Consider the following 20,142-nt stretch of genomic DNA (forward strand, 5'->3'; position numbering starts at 1 on the left):
TAGAAGACTATGATTGTGTACAGTTGTGCTTGAAAGTTTGTGAACCCTTTAGAATTTTCTGTATTTCTGCACAAATATGACCTAAAACATCATCAGACTTTCACTCAAGTCCTAAAAGTAGATAAAGAGAACCCAGTTAAACAAATAAGACAAAAATATTATACTTGGTCATTTATTTATTGAGGAAAATGAATATTACATATTTGTGAGTGGCAAAAGTATGTGAACCTTTGCTTTCAGTATCTGGTGTGACCCCCCATTGCAGCAATAACTGCAACTAAACGTTTTCGGTAACTTTTGATCATTCCTGCACACTGGCTTGGAGGAATTTTAGGAGGAATTTTATTCCTCCGTACAGAATAGCTTCAACTCTGGGATGTTGGTGGGTTTCCTCACATTAACTCCTCGCTTCAGGTCCTTCCACAACATTTCGATTGGATTAAGGTCAGGACTTTGACTTGGCCATTCCAAAACATTAACTTTATTCTTCTTTAACCATTCTTTGGTAGAACAACTTGTGTGCTTAGGGTCGTTGTCTTGCTACATGACCCACCTTCTCTTGAGATTCAGTTCATGGACAGATGTCCTGACATTTTCCTTTAGAATTGTCTGATATAATTCAGAATTCATTGTTCCATCAATGAAGGCAAGCCATCCTGGCCCAGATGCAGCAAAACAGGCCCAAACCATGATACTACCACCACCACCATGTTTGTGAAAGGTGCCTGGGAGAAGACTAAAAATCTTTTATTTTATTCTATTAACGCATTGTGTATTGCTGGACCTGTGGTTTGTGGCTCTAGTGGCCCCTTGTGGTTCAATATATAATTAAGAGGTGACAGTTGCAAAAAAGGTTAACTGCATTAACATATTCACAAACTTAGGTTTCTCACCTGTTTTGTATGTCCTTCCAGTTTTTTAAACTGTTTTACACCATCTGATTGTATGCCTTTCTCAATCCACCACCTTGCTAGTTGTTCCTGATCTGGTGATATGACATCAGACCTAAAGGAGACCAAAGACTAGTATAACAATGTTGAATTACTGTGTCATGTAACAGAGAACTGAAGAAGATCCTGAACGGTAAGATAATTTGAGTTCTGGCAGTCAGAAGTTTAATTTCAACATGCATGGAATATTCTCAAGAGACAAAGTTTTTAATATTGGTTAGAGCTACAGCCTCACAGCTCCTCAATTGAACACTGGTCCTGTCGTTGTATGTGTTGAATTCATATATTTTCTCCCTACTATTTCATTTGCATTTCAAAGATGTAGTAAGTAGGTTTGGTGATATATGAATACATTTAATATATGTAAAAGTAGTCAATAATTAAGGCATACTTTTTAGGTAGTAAAATTGAACTGTAAATTTTGAGATGTTGGGGAATTTGGTGTTCGTAAGTAGTAACATTTATAAGAATGTATTTTAGTTATTTTTCTTTTCAGATTTAAGATGTTAAAAGTATTAAGGACAATGAGTTCATATTAAGTAGGTCATATAGATGTAAGCTTACTCAGTTAACATATTTTTAGATTTTGTACGTCATGCATTGAACAGTTGGGCATTTTGATAAGATAAGAACTGGTTTGAACCAGCTGACTAAGCAGAATTGCTTGACCTACTCAGAATACATCCCTACCTATGTAGTTACACAAGCACCAGACATAGTAATCAAACAGTGGCTACTATCTGATTTTATACATCAGAAGTACAGAATGGACCTGAGCTACTCATTAATAGCCAAGGGTCTGGCCTGTGTCTCCATTCAAATGGGTGAATAGAGTATAGGGGCTAGAAGACCACATACTGTATAACTATGGGTCTACAGGAAGTTTTTCATATAGCAATGAGGGATTCATGTTTCTGAGAGGTGGCCTCACAATAAAACACGAGTGATCAGACACTGTACAATTATTCTTCTCCTCACTACAATAGTTCACTGCTTATTTAGTATACAGAACCGCATCCCCTCTGACTTCTCCTCTTGTTCCTTCCCAATCAGAAAGAATATCAACAACTCATAAATTAAAGAAAACCTACATAAGACCAATTCAGTTTTATGAAAGATGTGCAACAGTAGAAAAATACACACAAATAATCTAAGAGACGGAGAATTTGGGAGCATGCTCTGATAGCATGTTGTCGCACCCACTACACGACAAACCACCTGGATTGAGACTCGAGTGCAGTGGGTGACACCTCAGCACCACACTGAAACAGCATGAGGTTTTTTACAGTGGCTGCAGTGCCAATCCTGCCACAAACCCCCAAATTCTCCCAGTTGGAGGACATGCTTGCAGGGCTGGATGCAGATTAATGTCATGCCCAGGACAAAGCAATTGCAGGTTAAGAGGCCAATGGAGTAGAGTCACTTCTGGCGTTTACAGGATTCGAACCAGCAACCTTCCAATTGCTGGTGCGGATCCCCAGTCTCAGAGCCAACACTCCACCCCACAAATATTCTGAGACGAAGAAACAAATAAATAATATTAAAAGCTGGAGAAGTCTACAAAGAGAAAATTAACAATGAGAAGTAATTAGAGGAGCCAGAATAAATAAAGTGAAAATTACAAAGCTGCTTGAAGTCACTGCAGTATAATTGTAATTGCCTGACAACAACAATGGAAATCTGCATCAGGAGGTGCAGTTAAGAGGCTCAAGTGCGAAGTATGTTAGCTATAGAGGGGAGTCTGTATTACATAATATAAAGCTACATTTAAGAACAGTGTTTCTCAATCTCTTCCTCTGCAAGTATATATACACTTTGATTGATCAACTTCAAAGTTCAATGTGGGAGGATGGGTGGTCTCCTTTGGTAAATCAAGTGCACCTATTAAAACATTGTCGGTAATATCGATCGCTTAGGTAAAACACCATGACTGACTAAAGCAGCCAATGACAGAAACTCGTGACCCAATGGTTGAGAAACACTGTATATGAAGACATGCAAAAGAAATATAAATATATATTTGCCAAAATGGATCATTACTGATCATACATGCATGTTTCATATTGGAGTAAATTTCAATAAAGTGGTAAATGAAAAAGACTTCCTTAGATTTCTAGAGTAAACGGAAAATAGTTCAAATGCTCAAATTATATTGATGTGTTTTATTTAATAAATGGAGTCATATTATGTCCCTTAATGGGACAAGTTGATTAGAAAATGAAGTGCTTGTTGGAAGTGTTTCATTTGAAGACAGATTTTCACAATCACACCAGTACAGACAATTGCTTAAATCATGCACTCACCATTTTTCCAAACATGGATATGCAACTAAGAACGCAGGCAGGAAATGTCTCTCTCTTTTCACCTTCATATAAATTGCGTTCATGTAAAGGGAAAACACCATACTCTCTGGCTCCTGAAGGTCACTTTTTAAGAAAATGAGAATTTGTAATTAAGAATATGTAGTAGTAGTAGTAGTAGTAGTAGTAGTAGTAGTAGTAGTAGTAGTAGTAGTAGTATAGTCATAGAAGTCATTAGTAGTATTAATAGTATTTCAATTAGTATTAGTGTTTTATGGTATGTTAGTCTCATTGTCTAATGAAAAATTACCAAAAGTTGTTAAATTAATTCTAAATATTTTTAGAAAGTCAACATGATTATCACACTTCACCTTTTTTTCAAGAATAGTAACCTTTTCTAGAAGACTGCAGTGGAAATTTGTAAACCATCATAAAATGAGAACTCTGGTATAATTAAAGACACTCCAGAAGAGATATAATATGTTTGTTTGCTTGCTAAGAATTCATGACATTATATCATAATTAAAATACTATCAAATAGACATACAGATAAATTCAACCATCCACTTACTGTACTTGCTTATTTCAATTCTGAGATTTGGAGCGCTGGAGGCTCTCCTGCAACATAGTGCTTATGGCAGGAAATGACCGAGAAATGTTAGTCCATCCCACGACATACTCACATACGACATATGCTCATACAGTCAGTTATAACAGGCCAGTTTATACTTAACTAAAGCATAAACATATAATCAGTAGAAGAACTGCAGAAAAACACAGTCAAAATGTAAAAACTCTGCACTGACAGTGACCCTGCTAGAAATATCGTCTATTATAATGTCTCTGAGTTTTCATTTAAGACTAACAATTTATTAGCTTCTATGCTCAATATACTATATATATATATATATATATATATATATATATATATATATATATATATATATATGACACCAATCAAAATGAACTTGATTATATATTAATAAATATAAAATGAGAAATATATAAATATATTTTAGATAGATCTATCTATCTATCTATCTATCTATCTATCTATCTATCTAAAATATAGACTTAAGGCAAATGTATAGTGTGGGCATCATGGAGAAGTAGTCAATAACACCTGCCTCAAATGTCCGGGGACCCAAGTGCAATCTGTTGTACTAAAGTAGAGTTGGATTTTCTCTGGTTTCCTTTGACATCCTAGGAATGTGCTTGTTATCATAATGAGGACTTTAAATCTTCTCATATAAGTTATGCCTGGGTGTATGGTTGAGTAGGCCACACAGTGAAGTAGCATCCCATTCTGGATTGATTCCTATCTCACTTTGTTTCCTGTAAAGGCAGCTCTGGGATAAAAAGAACAACTTCAGAAAATGCATGGATGTGCGATTATAATAAACGGATCTAACCAGATGTGAGGTCATTAACTTTTTTGCTGATTCAAAAATAAATAATTTGCAATAACCATAAGACATTACTCCTATTCATCATATTCAGCAAGATGGTTAATTAATGAATGAAGAAAGAAGGTACACTGAATGGCTCTGATGGAGTAAAACAAGAAATTCACCAAAAATATATTGTGCTTTTGTAATTGAGATGACAATTCGAGAAACAAGATATTCACCAGCATTTTTTTTTTTTATTCACTCTAATTTTACTGAACGTTCAGGTGAATGTATCATAAAATAAAACAACACACAAACAGAGGAACAGAAAAGAACATGAAGGTGCACTAAGGAAGTGCAAAAGTTACAGGAACTATTTATCTGAAAAAAGAGAGAAAGATGAGATAGTCTGCTGTTAATAATTAGGAACCCCTTAAAAAGACCACTGCATGAGGAGGAGATAAACTGTATTAAGCATTTGCATAAGCAGGCTGATGACAGTGCTAATCAGTAGTATATAAGACGTCATTAATGCTATGTAATGATGCTTCTTGGGCAGCCTTTAGACACCTATCTCCTGAAATGAAACAAAGTGTGAGGTTTAGGAGTACATGCCAAATGAGTTACAACACAATGCTTATCTTAGGCTTTCCAAAAATTTAATCATTTTGTAATTTTTAGGGTGACTGATGCACTAAACTGTCAAACATAACCATAGGTTAAGCTCTTCTTTCCTGAAAATGAGTCACTGCACATCTCATATGCACAAAGATCTGAAGTCTGGAAGCTTTTGGCCTTGTCTCAGAACACATCAGAGTTAGTCACTCTAAAATAGCTGATGACCCTGTAGCTTTAATTGTACTTCTGATCTGTAAAACCATTTACATGTATGAGCACTCAGCACACTCCCATAACTGTTACCATAATAAAGCTATTTCTTCAGTCTCATTAGTAATTTATACTCACACAGATTATTATAGAAGTTCTCTTATCAGAGTTGCCACATTTCATATTTCTTTTCTTTCAGCTGTCTGCTACCCCAAGGATATATCTGTAACACTTTACAGTAGGTAATTCCTATAAGGAATCTATTAGTCACACACAGTTACTGTATGTAATAAAACCTTAGCAGCTACTTCTTTTGGTCTTAACAAAAATGACAAAATATCAATTGAAGGGTTTTTTTGTTATTTGTAATATGGTAATATAACTTGTGAACATGAGAGCTTCATTTAATCTTCTCAAGTATTAATTAAGGATTTGCAAGCCTTATACAGAGGTTTACAGTGTTCAGAGACATATTATCACCTACTTAAACCACCAATGTGATTTTCATATTCCATATTGCACAAAGATAAATAACCACTTTATTGAGGCTTTGCAAGTGTTATAAGAAGCCTTTTTTTGTCATATTAGGGCCCTAGAGTGACCTTATTCTGCCCTTTATACTCTTTATTATGCATATCTCTCTATTATATAAAAATAATCCTGGGACGAGACAAGACTTTTTCAGAGAGATAATTACAAGTCCCGCAAGACAAGACTTTGTGTGAATGCTATTGTCAGATGCAGCTCCTCTGCTCTCAGCTCTTATAAATTTTTACATTTTCCTCATTTTAATACAAGACATACAATCTGCTTGTTTCCTCCAATGTAGTCCTTTTCTGGACAATAATTTTATATGTTCAAGATGAAATGTCAACGACTAAGCGAAGAAGAAAGGGCAGCACGTCGAAAACAGGCCCAAAAGCATTGGAGAGAAAAGAATTCAAAAAAGGACAATAATAATCTAAATGCAAATTCAGAAAATAAGGAAAGTTATAACCAGCCTTACCAAGTGGAATTGAAAACCTAACAGGTCCAAGTGGGGGCGGAAATAAAAGACAAAGAGTAGAAGACAAAGTAGAATGTTGTAAAGAGGTTCAAAAATGTTGACGCAATACACATACAGAGCAGGTTAGAGATTATGAAACTACAAAATTCAAAAGTCTTAAAAAACTGATAGTAAAGATTGCATTAGCGCTAACAAACAGAAATTATTACTCAGTGAAATAACGGAACAGTGAAAAGAGGTTGAATATAGGTGATATGACGATATTGTTCGGCTTTAATGTATAAGTCAAAAAGTTGTAGATTGTCTAATTTGTGTTGCCATTAGGGAAAAGTAGTGTTTCTTCCCAATGAAGAGGCATATCCATGAGAAATAAAAGATTTGTTATTTGGTGAAAGTGAAATCTACAAACACTACAGGCAAAATATCCAAATCTACAATAATCGTTCGCATTCGCATCATTCAATGACTCAATGATTCAATGCAAAATTACAAACCCAAATTAGCCTTGGTTAAATAATAGTATGTGACTAATATACAGATAGTACCTACCATAAAGTGTTCCTGATATTTCTTAACTAAAAAGTTGATTCACACAGGACACAACAGGTATTTTAAATTTAAATCACCACATCTAATAAATTCTACTGTAAAACTGAAAAACTATTTAAATAACTATGGAGATGCAAATTATGTATCTGTCTGTTATAATAATAATAATAATAATAATATATTTTATTTATACAGCGCCTTTCCTATGCTCAAGGCACTTCACAGAGTCTTAGAAAAAACAGCAGGGTATATGTAACATTGGATACAAATGTTTTCCTGAATAGAACAATAAAACAGATAACAAAGCATTAAATAGAATAAAGAACAATAAACCAGAGTAAAATACTAAATTCAATACTAAAAGAAAAACCTAACAAGTAACCTAAGTTGTGATATAACAGACAGAGCACTTGGACAGTGAGGTAAACTGAGAGAAAGGGCAGAATGCTAAGTTAAGTTAAAAACCTTCCTAAATAGATGAGTTTTAAGTTGTTTATTAAAAGAATGAATGGAGTCAGCTGATCTAACTTATTTCAGGATGTCATTCCAAAGTCTGGGTGCTATGGAGCTGAAGGCCCTGTCACCCATAGAGTGCAGGTTAGTGTGAGGCACAACACGATTACCAGAATCAGGGGACCTTAGTAGGCGAACAAGAGCATAGTGATTTAGAAGGTCATTGATGTAGTCTGGTGCAAGGCCATTTAAAGCTTTTTAGGTTATTAATAGAATTTTAAATTCAATCGTGTAAGACACAGGGAGCGAAGCAGAATATATCAGCAACATCTGCATCATTTTTCTTCACATGCTGCATTTGAATATAATTCAAAAGTAACACCTAGGCAATAGAATTTTTTAGATACAGGAGAACCACAGTGATATTTTAGACCCCAAAGGTGGAATTTGTTTTTTTCAAATTTTGCAGGCAGTTTCTACTTGGTTCATCCCATGTGATGTGGATGTTCCTCTTAACCCTATCTGTGTGACAACTCAGAGGTACAAGCTTCATCACAATTACAAGGTGTATCTGGAAATTTTGCCTTTGAGTGGTGATTTGAGGTATATGAAACATTTTTTGTGTTCCTAAACTGGGTGCCAAATTGTTTTCCACTGATCAGGATGAGAAGATTGGCACATGCAAAGAATGAAAACAAGAGAAAAATACTTGCTGGCAGTGCTGACTTAGTTGCAATGTAATTGCCATAGAAAGGACAAAGCTAATGGGTGGTATGTCCAGTAAATGTATTGGAAACCCAAGAAAACCAATAGCTGGGATACTAAGATAAGAAAGAGAGAGAGAGAGATGTACAATGTTGGAATAATGCAATGCTTTCCTAAAATGCTAAGAGGACTGGCAAGTGGTAAAACATCTCCTCAGAGACAGTCTCAGATCAGGTATGGAACCATGTTTTACCATTTTGAAGGCACAATCATGGAGGACTGTTCATTATCCTCCGTTTTTTCAGGTGGCAGCACATGGTTCTTCATTGGAAGGAGTAGGATAATGGGGTTCTTTTGGATGAGGCAGTGTAAATTGCTGGACAAGAGATTTAGACCTATAAGGGTTGCATAATGTTCAGGGATGCAGGGATCCATGTTGGAGAACATGTTGGATTTTGGCCCATACAGTTTATAAAGTCATTTCTGATTCTGGAAGAAATATCCAGAAGCATAATTAGAACTACCTCCCTTGTACATTGTAAAAATTAAAATTAAATTTTGTAGCAATTTTTGGTCTTATTTTCTTAAATAAGTACTTAAAACTGTAAAGGGCTTACACATATGTTCTGCTCTAGTTATTAAGATGACTCACTCTACATTTACTATGCAAGGTATTTCCTGATATAAAGGCTGTGTCTCTGACTATTTTTTTATAAAGAGAGTGCATAATATGAACACCTTTTGTTGCTGTGTATTATCTTTTTCAGTGTGTAAGTCTTCTCCAATTTGTAGTTTTTGTAAAGCTCCCATAGGTTATACACTGCTGTCCATTCCAGTCCGCTGTCAGAAATGTTCTCTTCCAGGCAATTCCTCAGCATCAAACCATTTGCACTTCTGTGGAGTGAAATGAACAATATCGGTTGATGTCACACTATGAATAGGTTCATTGTTTTTATGTCATAATGTCCTTATTTTCATTGACTGCATAATGAAAAACATCTATTCGTTTTTACTGCAACATTAAAAATAAGAGTGTATTTCTAAGAGTGGTGTTCTGCCTCACATGCTGTTAACTGTTACTGTTATTTGTCAACCTGTGTCCCCCCCTTTGTTTTGTCATTTATTAACACACCTGTCAGTCACACCCCACACTCACAGTAGTGTTATAAATGTCTATGAAACTCACATAAAGCATGTAGGCCCCATAATGAACATTTAAATACAATGCACCTTTTATCTTATTTTTCAGTCACATCCGAAACATATCTTTAAGGTATATAAACCCCAGGGTCTGGTTAGCTGTCATACACAGTCATTTGAACCTTTGTCTATGTACTTCTCTTGTCATGACCTAACCCTGGAAATCACTTGTAAGTGTCTTATACTGTATCTTGAAGCTTTGTATACTGCCTGCTATGTACTGCTTTGTAAAACATTACTTCTTATTTATTGCCTTTGGTTGTACACCTGTAAATACCTGTATGTTTCTTTTGTATATATTTCAGTTTAAAATGAGGTACATCCAGTGAGAGCCTTCAAGAAAGCTCACCCTTGTTGTTTTATGTGGATGTGTTAAGTTGTTTAAGCTGTCTGCAGCCGAGCTGCATAAATGGCGCGGAGTGAAGCAGAAAAAGCGGTGTGACAATGAAATATAGCTAAAATGGTTGATGGGGAACACTGGAAGTAGGAGCTAGAGAACAAAAATTGTTTCCACTCTTTCGGGAGATAAATTTTTATACCCTAATAGATGATACGTGGCTTTAGCATTGCTGCTATGCATGCTTGGATGCATTTTATGTTGTCTAATAAAATAAAGTTTTGTTATGAAATCAGTGGACTGGAGGATGCCACTCACTTGGAAAAAACACTTTCAGGTTTAAATATATTGTTACATTTACAGGATACAGGATTGTAAGTACCTTTGCTTGAAACCACTTAGGATTCTTCTTTTACCAAATAGCACTAGAGACACTAAACTGACAGATGACAGTTAACACAGTTGAATTACAAAGTTATTATCCTGAAAAGTTGTCAGCCACCACCCTTGAGTACAATTGTTTCCATCCATCTATCTTCCTAATTGGCTTATCTAGGGCCATGTTTCAAAAATAGAGCAGCGAGACTAATGTGACTCATTGGTGAGATCTCTGCATTCAGCTTTGCAGTTTCCATAATCCAATACCTAAAGTCTAAAGGTTGTCAAATATCAGTGTAAGATAAGAGAGAAAATACCCTGATGAATGATTTGCATTTTGTGCTCTGACTGTTTGTGTTCTGTAAGAGATACACAGACAGATTTGATCTGATAATTGGTGCTACTATCCATTTCAGGGGGTATAATTTGATTAGAATGAGCAAGGTTGTGAATATGATTTGAGTAAGTAGTGGAGACTCCATAGGATGTGGCTGGCAGAAGCCAACTCTAATCATGATACACCACACCAGGGAAACTGGATGTCAGTTTATTCCCTGTGTCCAGACTTAGACAGGATCACACATAAGTTGATGGAGTCACTATTCCATTATACCTCCAAATCTTTACTATGCTTCTTACCTCTCTGTGTTTGTGTTACATTTACCAGCATATGCTAGCAAATTATTATTATTAAATTAAATAATAAATGTAATTTTCAAAATGTATGAAACACTATTCCACAATGTCTAAATAGGGAGTTTTCCAAGCTTCTGAAAATTCATTAAGGTGTCTCAAAGTCATATTTCTCTATTTGTATCCAAAATACAGTATCTGGAAAATACATTTAAAATCATATATCTATAATTCTTTTTAAGATATATTTTCCATCCATCCATCCATTTTCTAACCCGCTGAATCCAAATACAGGGTCATGGGGGTCTGCTGGAGCCAATCCCAGCCAACACAGGGCACAAGGCAGGAACCAATCCTGGGCAGGGTGCCAACCCACCGCAGGACACACACAAACACACACCAACACACCAAGCACACACTAGGGCCAATTTAGAATCGCCAATCCACCTAACCTGCATGTCTTTGGATTGTGGGAGGAAACCGGAGCGCCCAGAGGAAACCCACGCAGACACGGGGAGAACATGCAAACTCCACGCAGGGAGGACCCGGGAAGCGAACCCAGGTCTCCTAACTGCGAGGCAGCAGTGCTACCACTGCGCCACCGTGCTGCCCAAGATATATTTTTAACATGTTAAAATGTATTTTGAGATACAATTTAGATTACCTAAACTTTTATTTTTCAGTGTGTAAAACCATTTTCTATTTTTTCCATTTAGCAGATAAATTCTCATACAAAAACACACACAAAGGTAACAATATTATTATAGAAGTATTTATCTTAATAATAATGTCAAAAAGATGAATCAAAATAAGAAGCAGGCTATAATTATTATTCAGGAAATCAAAAGAGAATATTGATCAACCCAAAACCCAAAGTCAAAGTCAAAATAAACCAAGCTGTAGGCAGAGTGGTGGCTCTGAGGCTAGGGATCTGCACTGGCAATCAGAAAGTTGACGGTTCGAATCCTGTAAATGCCGAAAGGGACTCGGCTCTGTTAGGCCCTTGGGCAAGGCCCTTAACTAGCAATTGCTGAGCACTTTGAGTAGTAAGAAAAGTGCCATATAAATGCAAAGAATTATTATTATTATTATTAAAGCTAGAGATTCACACCTTGTCTAATGGTCTGTCCTTAAGTAATCACAAGGTAAAGGTTTGTTTCTTCACAGATTGTATTTTAAACCTTGATGCTGAGAACAGTGCCCTGTAATGGTTTATAGCAGGGGTTCTCATACTCAGTCCAGAGGCTTCACATTTTTGTTCCAACCAGATTCATAATCAGTAACAACACTTGATAGCACTAATCTCATTTATTTAGCTGGTATTTTTGTTCTCTTATTCTACAGTACATTCAGAAAAGCACAGCAGCATGATTTTACATTTATAAGACATTTAGAAATATTTCTGCTTTCACTATAGATTTAAATGCTTAACTCTCTTTTATTGATTTCATTATATTTTAACCCTTTCTCTGTGCAGTTTTCCCCCTTCATTTTATCTTATTAATGACAATTAAAAATGAGCAGAGCAGACACCCTGGCAAATAACACTGAATAATCAAAGGCTGCAACTACTTTAGCATCAGACCCACTAATTAGTAAATAATGGATTAATTAAACAATTAGAACACCTAGAAAAGTAAAATGAAAATCAAGATGAAAATATTGTTAAAAAGAAAAAAATACATTATTCCCATATAACTGCTTGGTACCTTTTAATATATATATATATATATATATATATATATATATATATATATGTTATCAAACTTAGTTTTCTAATTTCAATATTGTTCCCAAAACACAGAACTTGGGAAATAACAGCTCATTAAATTAGCCCAGGAGTCCAATTAAAAACAAAAGCTGGTTGGAACAAAAACCTGCAGCCACAGTGTGTCCCCAGGAAGTTTGGGAAGCACTGCTTTATAGTGATGGTATGGTGATGTCAGAAGTTCCATGACTTGACTCACATGATCAGCAGCCATGCATGGCAATGGTACACAGGAGTATATGCCAAACCAATACAAAATGGCAGTGCCCATAGTAAACAAAATAATATTGTGATATGATTATAAAACATTTAAAATGTACATAGCATTAGCACAAAAAGAGAAAATAATATGCATGCTGCATATGCAAAACTAAGACATGCAAAAATAATAACAATGTAATCTCTGTCCATGTTACTGTACTGTGCTATTAGCACAATGCTGTATGATTCTTTGAGACAGTTTTCCTCTAATCTCGCACAGATTAAGAACAAGTAGCGTATTTAGACAAGACACATGAACTACCAGAATAGAGATTTACTTTAAGAGCCAATCACCTGTAATGTTTGAAGGCTCCTGGCAGATTGGACATGGACAGGAAGTCATTATTTTCAAGTGCATCTTCTGCTAAAACGTACAGTTCCTCCAGTTTCTCCTCTTGTTGAACAACAGACATGGAATCCCACATAGAAGAACCTACGATGTACCACATTATGTTGGATTTGTATCAGATTCATTAGTGATTTATTTAATCTTTAACCAATGCTAATAATGTTGGTAAATGTACATTTGCTAGTATGCTAATAATAACAACCAAAAAGTAAAGCTACTGAATCAAAGTGAATATGGCTACCTCCCTGAAGTGGAGTGCAAACTGTAGCTCTAAGTAGCATGTACTGTATTTGGCAATTCAAATCAAAGTACTGACCGGGTTTATGTCAGACTAGGATTTTTCCCCATTGACTCCATTGTGATAATAATAAATACACAAACCTGAACAATTTTTATTTCATATACGAACATGTACTTTACAAACAAGTGTATATGCTATAAAAATAATTACTTATTAATTATACTTCAATCAAATCTTACTTTAGCTATCTTAAGTATGCTAAATCATAATAATATTTTCTCTTACCATAATGTTCTTTCAGCATCTCCATGCAAAGTTTTTGTAGAAGAGTTTTATATTTTTCCTCCAGTACTCTAAAGATGTCCCAAAATGTCAAATGATATGTTATGCTGAAATTATGTTCCTCTTCCTTTTCAAGAAGTAGAGCCATCAATCCTTCAGATGACCATCTATTGCAGAAAACAACATTTTAGAAAATTACACATTTAGTAGACAATAAGATATGACATTTGTGTTAGAAGCTCTGTGATCAGGTATACTGTGTGATGTGTGGAACCATCAGCCAAAATTTGCAGACGTCATCTTGCAAAATAGCTCACTTCAATTTAATTTATTTTTCTATATCACCCTTCCCTAAGTAGCAGTTCAGGGAGTTTCCATATATTTGCAGCCATGTGTATTTATAGTAAATTACATACCCTAAAAGCACACACAAGTTATATCAAGCACATGGTAAAACAGACCATTAATTTATAATTCATAAATCATCACATTAAAATTGAGATAAGACTAATTCTTGGAGGAAATAAATTGGTATATGGTTCCAAGGTCAGTTACAATGGAGAAAATTACAGTTAAAGTCAGACAAAGCCAGGGTTCTGATGATATAAACCTAATGAGAACCTACCACCTTCAGGACATTCTACATATTAAATGTATCGGCTGAATACAAGTAAGAAACAGAGTAATTAATTTTATTGTCCATCCATCCATCCATTATCCAACCTGCTATATCCTAACTACAGGGTCACGGGGGTCTGCTGGAGCCCAGCCAACACAGGGCGCAAGGCAGGAAACAAACACCGTGCAGGGCGCCAGCCCACAGCAGTAATTTAATTGTTAAATCCCTAACTATAGGTCTCTTCTCCTAGGGAAATATAATAGTTTGGCAAAGGCGGTAGCATCAAGTGTCACAGAAAGATATAAAGAATAAATACAGAAAGGTGAGGATCATTAACAGTTCATAGTTGCAGGCAAACTTTTATTTTTGAGCTGAAGACTAATGAGAAGCACAGCAGAAACATCTAATTATAAGATCTAATCTGCATATTCCTGACAAACATAATAAGTCTTTAGTGTAGATATACTGTAAATGCTGAAAACAATTGTCCGCCCCTCATCCAAGCAGACAGACTGTTTCACAGTTTTGGACACTGTAGCTAAAAGTCTGATCTCTAGTAATTTTATTTATCCATGAAACTGTTAGATTAGCATTGAATGATCCAGTAAGTAGTTAGGCATTACAGTAATATGTTCTAAAGATCACTGTCCATTTAAACATTTTAATATGTTGAAAGTAAACAGCGTTAAGCATAAGGGGAGCCAGCATAAAGACTTAAGAACAAAATTTATGTTGGTTATTGTTCTGCAGTTGGAAAAAAAACATGCAGACAGGTTAAAGGGGCTAACTGGGAAGAGAATTCAATAGGCAGGCATGGAACCAGTAAGACAAGAGATCTGGTGACTAAACCGAATGCAAACTCATAATTCAAAAAAGAAAACAAAGCAAGGTGAAAAACTGAAAATAAACATAAAAAAGTTTTTTGCAAATGTTTCTAAAGTCATCTACAAAGTTGGAGGGCAGATGTTTCACCCTGACGTAATTTATACTATTGTGCAATTGACACAGGATTGCAGACTCTATCGGAGAATAATCCAAGTGACCACCTGGCAAACAGGTATCAAAACAGTGACATCCAAATAAAAACAAAACAGCACAATAGTATTTTTAAATGGCAACAAAAAAATAATCACTTTCACAAGACATCATATACAATTGAAATTCTGAAAAAATTCCTAACAATAAATAACATGATTGCAGGATAAACGTGTTTATGAAGTAAACATAGTTCATGGCAGATCAAACTTCCTAAATCTTGTAGTTATCCTTGTAGTGCCATTTAAAATTAACTGAAAGCTAAAAACAGAATGATTTGTATATGAGTGCACTGCAGTGATCAGTTCAATAAGACAGAAAAAATCCATTAGTTAATTTCTCTGTATCCTATATTCTAAAATGTATACTCTTGTATGTTCTAGCAGGAAAATTCAGCTTCATAGTTTTATAATCTGTGTTGCTAAAAGGTGAATTGGTGTCAAAGAAAACACCTAGCTTGAATGCTGATTCAGTAGGCACAGTATTTAGGCCTACTGTGTCAAAAAGTGAGAGGTCCATGTTACCATCTATATCATACCCATGAATTAATAATGTGTTGTTCTGTATTCAAAGACAAGTACGTATTATTCATCCAATCTCTTAACTTGGCACATTTAATGAAGAACACAATAGAATAAATGTCTTTTGGTCTAAAGGAAATAAATAGTAGGGTATCATCTATATATGAGTGAAGGCAAATATTATGTTATCTAGCCATATTTCTCATGGTATAAGTACTGGGCCAGTAGGGTCATAATGTCTAACTCCAGAACATAATGATTGAATACTACTATCACCTTTTTGTAAATAATGAAATTGATTTGAATAACATGAAATAAACCATTCAAAAAGAGTACCTGAGAACCGAACATGACTTTTAAGACCATTATGTTTTAGTTTCTTTACACTATTTTAGTGCAGTGAACAGTGTTCAAACCAATGGTTTAGTCTACACATGACATAAACCTAATGACTGTAGTGCTCATTTTGTCAGAAGCCATTAGAATGTCATTGACAACACCATTTAAAAACTATTTCTGTACTTAAACCTGTGCAAAATCCAGACTAAAGCTTCTCAAGCTTTAATGAATAAAGTCAGACTGAAGTTGTGAGGGTGTGAGTGTTTCAAGTACTTTAGAAAGAAAAGATACATTTGAAATTGGAGTGAAAGCATATTTTGGACTTTCTTTAAAAAATGTTTGACAATCATTACTATTACCACTTTAGGAACTGTAATAGTCAATACAAATCTATTGATAATATTAAGAATGGGTGTCACCAGAAAGCGCAATTGAGATCGTTACACAAACAGGTTATATGTTTCATGTTAAAAATTAACTTTATAATTTCTTTTCCTGCTATTAAGTTACAATTACTAAGGAGGTCTGCACAAGGAGACAAGTATTGGGTTTAATGCCCTTACAATGTTTCCAAGATGACTTTAAAGTCACAATGTCTTAAGAGACTGTTCATGAAAGTCCAGATTTCCCATTTCTTAAACCCATAGGATACACCTGTTTTTACCTATTAATCTGCAGTAATATACAAAAGGGAGTAAAAAAAATATATTATACCTTTTAATGCTTTCAGTCCATGTTGTTCAGAAGACCTGCAATTTTGGTGCTCTACATCTATGTTCTAGTTTTACTATAAGTTTTCCACCTGTAGAATTTGCATAGAGTTTGAACCAAGGTGACTTCTTTTTATATAAAATGACATTTTTAAGAGATGTAAGTATACCTAAAGCCTCTTTCAGTACCAACTTAGAATCATATGTCAGATGGTATGTATTGTTCTCCAGAATTAGGTTTATAGCTTTTATAATATTTAAAAAGATTGAAATAGTGTTGCAAAGGATATTACTTTTCTAGAATATTCAGACAATTTGACTAGAACCAGCCAACAAAGAATTTTCCTCAAACATGACATCAAGTCAAGTTTAGAAGATGCCTAAAGTCTTATTAATTTGTTCTATGCATCTACGAATCACTGTCTGAATTAAAACATTTGAATGCCTATTAATCTTAAGCAGCTTCTATTTATGTACCCAAATTCTTGATGAAAGACTCATTTAATAATAACTGCCACACTTGAGGATATATCTGATGTAACTCCTTAGCGAGCATTCTGAATACAACAAGTAAGAAACACCTGGAATACCACATTTATGAGTAGTTTTTCTTTTGTACTTTTACGTTAGATCTGTGGTATTACCTGTTTTTTGTAATAAAGCCCCTTACTGTTTCATATATTTTTGGTTTTTTATTTACTATTTAGGTTTGGAGAGTTGCTGAAATGTGGCAGGCAGTGTTTAGAATAGTACACTTTCTGCTTCACTTGTCTTTTACAGATTTCCAATATTTTCATAATCACAGTATCTATATTTCAGAATTACTTTTGATTTTGTTATCTTTGCATACTATTTAATTTCTCTTTTTTGAGAAAGAATGTTCTTTTTTTCCTCCACCCAGTATTTTATAAGACTTAAGCACATTTTCAGTTCTATTAGGTTTTAACTTAATTTGTAATTTAATCTAAAATAACCTAATAAGAACCCAGGAAACCCCAGAAGAACAGCTTCAGAAACGTTGGTCAACAGAATAGTATGCAAACCTGTCACAGAGATTTCTTGCTTTGTTCTTTAATCTTTGCAGATACAGCAAAATGTTTATTTTCTCATCTGATTCAGATTGTGTATCCTGATAAAATAACATACGATTAATGGAATAAATTTAACATTTCCATTCAAATCACTCAGACTGATACCAATACCATATACTTAAGTAGTTTCAAAGAATAATACCAGGTAGAAAAGAATGATGCTGTTGTTGCATTAAAGTAAAATACCCAAATCAATTTAATTTGTTTTTAATTTAAGATGGTAAACAATATTTATACTTTTAAATAAACACAAACATGAAATAATATACTAGAAAACTTCAAAACACAATGCTAAGAGACTATAAAGCATCACCCAATATGCATAAGCTCACCATGTTGCTCCAAACAAGTACTTTATCTGGATTTCAATTCTACAAATTTATTTTCTATTGAATGAGTTTACTGCACTGCACTCTTTCTTTATGTAGCATAAAAGAAAAAGAACTTGAATCATGCAAAAGTGGTCCATATTCATTTGGAAAATGATTATCTATAAAATCATCTTTAAAGTTATCACAGTCTAGGTGTTAGGCATCTAATAATAATATTGTAAGAATAATTAGAAAATCTGGTGTTAAACTAAAACAAACATCTCAATCTATATAAAGTGTATTTCTCCTACAACACCAGGATTTTAGACATGCTTTGCTTTGATTTTTTTTTCATATTATGAACCTCTATTGAAATTGTCCTGATTTTGTCTGTTGATTTCCTGACAGAACACTGACCTGCCACATAGGCTGTTTGTTCACCTCTAAACTTGATTCAAATATCATAAGCATTAATACCAAACTATTTGCTTACGCCTTTTTCTGCCTCCCTGGTGTAATTTAAGTAGTGTGGCCTAACACTACTACTAAGGAGATGGGCAAAGAATCCAGTGCCAAACTATGGGCTCATTCCCATCACCAACACCCTGTTTGTCACTTTGTGCATTGTTTACTGCTGCTGCTGTCAACTTGTTCTTACTTCCAGTAAGTGTGACACTTTTGTGAGTGTACTGAACTTTAAGATCCAGCATGACCTGAGTTTGGTTTTGCATTACATTGCGTAGGAAGATATCCTGGCCAGACATAAAAGCATTCCCTTTTATAGACTGTAGCAGGTGTTCACTTTTCAGCAGAAATGTCTGTCCTTGTTCATCTGCATTCAAAAGCCGAAAATCCCAGTAAATCTGCAATGATAAACACATAATTAGAATAATGCTGTCTAGTGAGCTCATCTGATAAGTTCAGCCAAGAAAATGCCATAGACTAATGGATCTTTCTTTCAATATATATATAGTACTATTTACAATAAAAGTCAGAATTCTCACCTCCTATTCCATAAGCACAGGGCACATGGAATGAACATCCCTTCAAGGTCATTGGGGCACTTTCAAGATGTCTCTCTGACCCAGGATAAACACAAAGAGGAGTGGTGGCTCTGAGGCTAAGGATCTGTACCGGTATCCCAAAGGTTGCTGGTTCAAATCCCTATCACTGCCAAAGGAGATTCTACTCTGCTGAGCCTTTGAGCAAGGCCCTAAACCTTCAATTGCTCCAGGGGTGCTATACAATGGCTGACCCTGCACTCTGACCTAATGGGGTATTGCGAAAACTAACAAATTCCTAATACAAAAAATTGTGTAAGGTGAAATAAAGAACAAAAAAAAAAATTGGACAATTTATTGACTAAAAGATGCAGAGAAATGGTAGATATTACATAAGAAGCAAAATAGATACACATATAATACACAAATGAAATCTAAAGTCACCCTGACCCTGCCTATATCAAAAGTGTGTTACTGTGTATCCCATGGAAAAACCTCCAAATTGTTTCCTTTACCTCCCACTGCTTTCCAACAATTATTCTGGCCTCACCTCCTGCTGAATGGGTCCTTGCCAGCCATTCCAAAGCCATCTCCAAACTCTACTCTAACACCTTTAGATCATTCCTGTGGTCTTTTTTCTACAGCTTGACCTAGGCAGCCCAGGTTTCTTTGCCTAAATGAAACCCTATGTATATTTATAAGAAGCAGGAGAACCTGTAAATGTGTAGTCGGTTATGGATAAGACAACATACCTCCAAAGCTACAGAATAACAGCCACAGAATAATTATTTCCTTGACTCTATCTATTACTTATTACAGTAGTGTCCCTGCTAAGCATTTCTGTTGTTGACATTGACATTCTTTCTGGAAAGAGGCTAAATTGT

At 34.9% G+C, this 20,142-nt stretch overlaps 1 protein-coding gene across 1 annotated transcript in view; it reads right to left on the reverse strand.

The window, feature by feature from the left end:
• Positions 1 to 17,968, reverse strand: part of LOC120534572 — a 34,479-nt gene extending 16,511 nt beyond the window's left edge. The window contains exons 1-6 of the mRNA XM_039762165.1: positions 17,899 to 17,968; positions 13,635 to 13,798; positions 13,054 to 13,192; positions 8,921 to 9,076; positions 3,254 to 3,376; positions 894 to 1,005 (exon numbers count right to left, since the gene is read on the reverse strand). Of these exons, the coding sequence (XP_039618099.1) occupies positions 894 to 1,005; positions 3,254 to 3,376; positions 8,921 to 9,076; positions 13,054 to 13,192; positions 13,635 to 13,779 (675 nt within the window). The 5' untranslated portion in view covers positions 13,780 to 13,798; positions 17,899 to 17,968. The remainder of the gene's footprint in view (positions 1 to 893; positions 1,006 to 3,253; positions 3,377 to 8,920; positions 9,077 to 13,053; positions 13,193 to 13,634; positions 13,799 to 17,898) is intronic.
• Between the last annotated feature and the right edge of the window lie 2,174 nt (positions 17,969 to 20,142).

Source organism: Polypterus senegalus, chromosome 8, assembly GCF_016835505.1.
Source record: "Polypterus senegalus isolate Bchr_013 chromosome 8, ASM1683550v1, whole genome shotgun sequence".
In the NCBI taxonomy this organism is placed as follows: domain Eukaryota; kingdom Metazoa; phylum Chordata; class Cladistia; order Polypteriformes; family Polypteridae; genus Polypterus; species Polypterus senegalus.